The sequence below is a fragment of the Cenococcum geophilum genome (assembly GCF_001692895.1).
Source record: "Cenococcum geophilum 1.58 unplaced genomic scaffold K441scaffold_25, whole genome shotgun sequence".
Classification (NCBI taxonomy): domain Eukaryota; kingdom Fungi; phylum Ascomycota; class Dothideomycetes; order Gloniales; family Gloniaceae; genus Cenococcum; species Cenococcum geophilum.
Window position 1 is genome coordinate 428,947 of NW_027137583.1, and position 6,622 is coordinate 435,568.

The 6,622-nt window shown below is 35.7% G+C and overlaps 1 protein-coding gene across 1 annotated transcript; it reads right to left on the bottom strand.

Annotated features, from left to right (window-relative positions):
- Positions 1 to 2,214: 2,214 nt before the first annotated feature.
- K441DRAFT_661008 (uncharacterized protein) lies at positions 2,215 to 2,639 on the bottom strand (the record flags this gene model as incomplete). Its single annotated transcript, XM_067648806.1, has 2 exons — positions 2,215 to 2,416; positions 2,498 to 2,639. Coding segments are annotated over 2 exons (222 nt in total), but the record flags the coding sequence as incomplete, so codon positions are not given.
- Between the last annotated feature and the right edge of the window lie 3,983 nt (positions 2,640 to 6,622).

A 6,622-nucleotide genomic window follows, 5' to 3' on the forward strand; every position in this document is an offset into this window, starting at 1 on the left:
ATAAGTGGGTAAATAACAGCCTCTATAGCAATAAAGTAGGGAGGCTTTATCTGCTACTTATAATCTAGGATACTAGGCAATTAGATAGTGAGGGTAAATACCTAAAATATGCTAGTGTATTAGTAGAGACCCTTTAAGTTTATAATAGTAGTAAGATTAATATAAGAACCGGAATACTTAAAGTGCAGAGTATAAAGCTATTTAATAGTAGGACGAAACGTACGCTAGATGCCCTTTAGATATATAATATTAACCATATCGTAAGGCCTATCTTACTTATACTAATAAACATTAACGTTATAGACTATTTCTTTATAAATAACTATAGTAATTAGGATATATACAATATTATATATAATAAAGATTTTAAGCGAATAAATAGGGTATAGGTTAATGTATATATAAGAAAATAGGCTTATACTAGGCGGTAAATAAATACAACTTAGCTAAAATAATAGTAAGTTATAATTAGCGGCGCCGAATTGTAATAAAGGGGTAAATTGCTATAACTATAATAAACTAGAATATAATACTACTACGTATTACCCTCTACGTGCTAGCTACCCTTTATATCCTATATACCGTACTATCTACCTTAAGAGTAGGCAAATATCGCAAGGAACTAGGCTTCTGTGCGGTATAGAAAAAATATTATATAAAGTAGGACCCTACGCCATAGTAAGGTAATTTAATCGCCCTATTATAAAGCCTAATAAATAATTAGGCTGCCCTCCTAACTTATTATTATAAGTTTATTAAAACTCCTTTTTATATACTTAGCAAGAAATGCCTAATTTATATTATAAAAGTTAACTAGGTTATTATTTAAAGTATATTAGGTATAAGACTCCAGACTATCTAGCGTCTTTTAGGGAAGTAAGGTACGTGTAAAAGCTAAATAGTTTTACTAAACTAATATACTTATCCTTTACCTATCTCGTAAAAAAGTAAATAAAGACGCTATAAGTTAAGTAGTAGCTCCTAAGATAATCTAGATCTTAAAAAGGATAATATTAAGCTCTATACGTCAGGAAAACGGGGAGTGGCGCAGGAAATTTGGTTTCGCTAAAAGTACTTTTGGGGCCCAGGGCTAGCTTTCCGCCATATTAGCCAAACCCTAGGCTGTACGCTAGCTTTTCCGCCATATTAGCAACCCTAGGGCTGTACGCTGGCTTTTTGCCATATTAGCAAACCCTAGGGCTGTACGCTGGCTTTTCGCCATATAGCCAAACCCTAGGGCTATACGCTGGCTTTTCGCTAGCTTCTGGCTATAAAATAATATATTACTATTATTGCATTTATGGCCTATTAGGGTATTAAATTCTAAAGGCTCCTGTAGGCTCCTAGCAGGGCTTTTTAGCAGGCTCTTAGCAGGACTTTAATTTTCCTAATTATTTAAATCCCTATATAACAGTACCATCAGGTCCCCATTCTATTCCTGACAGCCTCTATACGTGCCTTTGCATATACCCCTTATACACCTAAATGCCACCTTATTTTTTAACCTTTCTTTACCCTCCCTACCTAGGGAGCACCAGAACGGCAGCCAGTAGAGGACTGTGACCAAGAACTAGACGACGGTCGTCAATGAACCAGATGACGGTCGTCAGAACCAGACGACGGTCGTCAGAACCAGACGACGGTCGTAAATACGAAACCAGACGACGGTCGTCAGAACCAGAACGACGGTAGAACCAGACGACAGGACCATTCGAACGACCAGCCAGCGAACACCCATGATCGATTCGATCGATCGATCGAATCGAACTAGAGCCTTGATATCAACCGTACCAGAATCGATCGAATCAAGGCCTTCCTAAAGGAGGCACCCTAGTAACTACCGTTCGGTAATATACGTAGAGTCCGGCGACGCCGTAAGAATAGCGATTCGAATTAATTTAGAGCCTTGCAATCGGAGTGAGGAATTCGATCCTACCCTAGATTGGCATTACAACAGGTATCTGACATGGCAGCAGCATTCAATAGGCGCAGTCAGGCGCTGAAATGCCTAGGCGGCAGAAAATGGGTAAAAAATGCTAAATGGGCAGATAAGTTATGGCGGCCAGGCGGTAGGTAGGTAGGTAGGTATTAGGTAAGGTGCAGTAAGCAGGTAGATAGGGAGTGTAAGTAGACGTCGGCCAGAACACATTGACCGTCGCCGGAGCAGACGATAATCGTTAAAACGACTAGCCAGATGAACACCACGATTAATTCAATCGGTCGATCGAATTGAACCAGAGCCTCGATATAACCCTATTACCAAATCGAATCGAATCGAATCGAATCGAGTCCTCTTAGGGGAGGCACCCAGACGACCACCGTTTAATACGTACAGGCTAGCGACGTCCATAGAGAACGATTCGATTAATATTAATTAATCGCAATTGAATTAAGCAGAGCCTTCGATCGGGCCGACCTCTATCCCGAATTACAGATACAGACAGGTAGGTATAGACAAGTAGGCACGACAGGCAGGCATAGACAGGTAGGCACGAACAAGTAGGACAGTTAGACAGGCAGGACAGGCAGGACAGGCAGGACAGGTAGGACAGGCAGGGCAGGTAGGGCAGGCAGGGCAGGCAGGGCAGGCAGGGCAGGCAGGGCAGGCAGGGCAGGCACGCAGGCACGCAGGCACTAGGCCTAGTTAGGAAATNAGTANATAGCCGGCGGATCATCGGGAACGCCGCCAATTGACGATTTGGAGTCTGCGAGAGATATCCCTTATAGCTACCATTAATTTTAAATTTTGAATTTTATTATTTATTTTATAATTATAAATATTGCAGCTATAGGAAATATTATATAAAATGTATAAAATGTACAAAATGTATAAAACGTATGAAACGCATAAAACGTATAAAACATGCTAATGTTGCTAATGTTGCTAATATGGCCCCGGGCTAGCCCCGGGCTAGCGTAAATAAGTGTACATGAGCAGATCAGCGGATCCAGCTGAAATGACCCCGGGCCAGCCCCGGGCTAGCCCCTAGCTAGCCCCTACTACCCTCCCGTTTTCCTGACGTACCATAACTATCTCTATTAAAAGGTAAGGCTATTATTAATATGCCATAATATAACCTATTATTATTAATTTTAATAACATTATCCTAATAGACAGTTCTGTTTTTATTAGATAAAAGCCTATAAACCCTAAGCGACTATAAGATATCTAAAACCTATACTTAAAAGAAACATATATATTACTTAAATAAATAACCGCTATAGAATAACTTTAGACGACATATAAAGCAGTTACTTAGCCTAGTTAATATAAAGATATATAGTATTGCTTAGATACGTCTTATTATATAAGTAATAACAGGCTCTATACCTAAAAAGCTCTATCTCTTTCCCTAGCCAAAAATAAATATAAGTGGTCTAAATACACTAATAAAGTAGATATAGAAAGAGGTAATTACTATTATAAACCGTTATAAAAACCTAATAAATAGAGTATTAAGTATACTACTAGGGCCGGCGGCACGCAAGGTTCGCGGTCCTTAGATTTAGTAGCACTATACTAACTAATTTTCTAGCTATATAACTAGCTTAGCGTGTTTTAGTATTATATAATTAATATAGTATATAATACTGTTGCTAAGAGCTATAACTGCCTAAACTAGATACTAAGGCTATAGTAGAGGAAGTAGCGGAACTACTTAAGAATAACCGCTTTACGCTTAGTGGCCTAGTTAATACTCTACCTTTTACTATACCTAACTAACTAAGGCTAAGATAGAGAGATAAAATTTAGGGTACTAATTATTGCACGTTATATTAAGCGCGTGTTCTTTAATACTAGGCTAAGGTTACTTACCCTTAATAAAAATAATACTAACCTCTTCTTACCTATTATAGCTAATATAATATACTCTTAAGGACTATAGAAGCGGAATATAAGTTATTTATAAATTTAAAGCTAACGCTATAATTATAGGTAAATCTATAGAAAGCCTCTTACTATACTTACTAAAGTATATTATAGATAGTTAGGAGCAACTATAGAATACCTAAAAGAGCTATTAACCTAAGTATAACAAAAGGCTATATAGGCTCCTTTTATAATAAGTTAATAAAATACGGAATATAACTAAAGATAAGATACTATAAAAGATCTAGAGGAACTAGATCCTAAGTATAATAATAGGTTTACTTAATAACTATATACTGTAAGTATAAACATATAATATTATATTAATTATATCGCAATATTATATCGCAATACTTGCTATATACTATAGCACTTTACCACCGTTTCCTATATTATAATATTACGCCATTTTAATTGTTATATATAGGGTAATAAAGATAATATAATAGGACAACAGTAGCCTAGTATATTTATTGTAAAGAATAAACCCTAAAACTATATATAAGGTCTCCTTTTTGCAGTATATTAATAAAACAATTTTAATACTATATAACTATAATATTAACGCTATCTAAGTGCGCCTTAAATAAATTTAAGGTAATAATAAACAGGAAATAGGAATTAATTACCGTATTTTATAGTGTACTTTCACTAGCGAGTTTAAGGTTATAGATATTATAGATAGTGCTATACTAGAGGATATAAAGGCCCGCCTATAGAGTAGAGATAAACTAGTAATACTAAAATTTACTAATAAAGAGAATAAGAGTAGAGAAGGTAGCGGAATAGATAGGGAAAATAACGGCAATAAAGAGAATAAGAGTAGAGAAGGTAGTGGAATAAATAGGGAAAATAATAGTAAGAATAACGGCGAGAATAAAGATAATTAGGGGCTTAATAGTGCGGTACTACTATTACGGTAGGACTTATATAAATATTAAACTTAAAATAGCAGGTTAACTAGGGGGCGTTATTAGGCGTATTAAGGTTATATTATACTACTATTAGGTTAAAATATATTCTTTATATAGTATATACTAGGTATATAGAATAAGTAAAGAATATTAACTATGTAAAATAAGTAAAGGGTACTAACTGCGTAGAATAAGTAAAGGGTACTAACTATATAGACTAAGTAAAGTATACTAATTGCGCGGAATGGGTAAATACTACTAACCGCGTAGACTAAGTAAATACTATTAAGTACGCGGGAAGAGTAATGCTTATCTATTACTTAAAGTAAGTAAGATATATAGAATACGCGAGGGGGGTATTATATATTAATTACGTATTAAGTATAGAGAGAGCTTAATAGAATAAAGGCACTACTTACCTATATAGCTGCAAATACGCAATTAGCTGTACCGCGTTATTAAATACGGCAGTATACTATACTATATTATTAGATACGGCAGTATGCTTATACCGCGTTGCTAAATACGGCAGTATGCTATACCGCGTTATTAGATGCGGCAGAATGCTATACCGCGTTGTTAGATGCGGCAGAATGCTATACCGCGTTGTTAGATGCGGCAGAATGCTGCACCGCGTTATTAAATGCGGCAGAATGCTGCACCGCGTTATTTAAATGCGGGCAGAATGCTGCACCGGCGTTATTAAATGCGGCAGAATGCTATACCGCGTTGTTAGATGCGGCAGTATACTTACACCGCGTTGCTAGATGCGGCAGTATGCTGCACTGCGTTATTAGATGCGGCAGTATGCTGCATCGCGTTATTAGATGCAGCAGTATGCCGCACCTAAGTTAATACTATACGCTACACGTTATAGTGCGCGGATTGCGCATTTAGCCGCAAATGCCGCCAAATGCTGCGAAAATGCTGGTAAATTTTTTCCTAACGTAGGGAAATATAGTAGTAGAAAACTATACTAGGCTAAACTAGGCATATAATAGGTACATTATATAAGCAAAACAATATAGCGCTAAATTTGTATTAGATAATTACTAGCTTATCTACTTTATAAGGGAAAAAAGGGTAAGTAGTAACCTAGCCTTAATAGTAAATATCTAGAGCTGCGAAGTAAAACTAGAAAGCTACCCTTAAGGGTTTAAATAAACTCTAGGTTAAACTAAAACAAGTATATTATATATAGGCGATTATAGAGAAGTAGTAGTATTTTTGGTAGTATTATAAATTATAACTTTATATAGGGCCCTTTTTAAATATATAGGCCTACTACTAATATATAGGTAATAAGGCTAATAATGCTATACGGCTCTAAATCTAGAGCTTAGGGACTAGGCGGGAAGGTACTAGTAAAAAGTTTACTAGCGCTATTAGCTAGCTTAAAACTAGTTATATATAGAAATATAGGCTTAGAGAATACTACGCGCTATATTAAAACGCGAAGTAGTAGTTCTATCTATAGATTATATGTAACTTAGGCTATATAGAGAGTACGTTATATTTATAAGGCTACTTAGTAGAAGACAAATATATTACTAAAAATACTAAAATTATATAAGGAATAAGATATATTATTAAAAGCGATAGCCCATAAGAAGGTATATCGCCTAAATATACTTAGCTAATGCTAACGCCTACCGATTACCCTTAAGTTAGTCTATCGTTAAGAGAGAAAGGAAATAATATAGAAACTATTAGCCTTACTAGGTGCGGAGACCTAACGTCTATACTATTAGAGAGCTGGCTATAATAGTAATAGGGGGTTAAAAGGTTTACTATATAGATAGAAATTATACACTAATTATTAAGATAAGTAAATCTT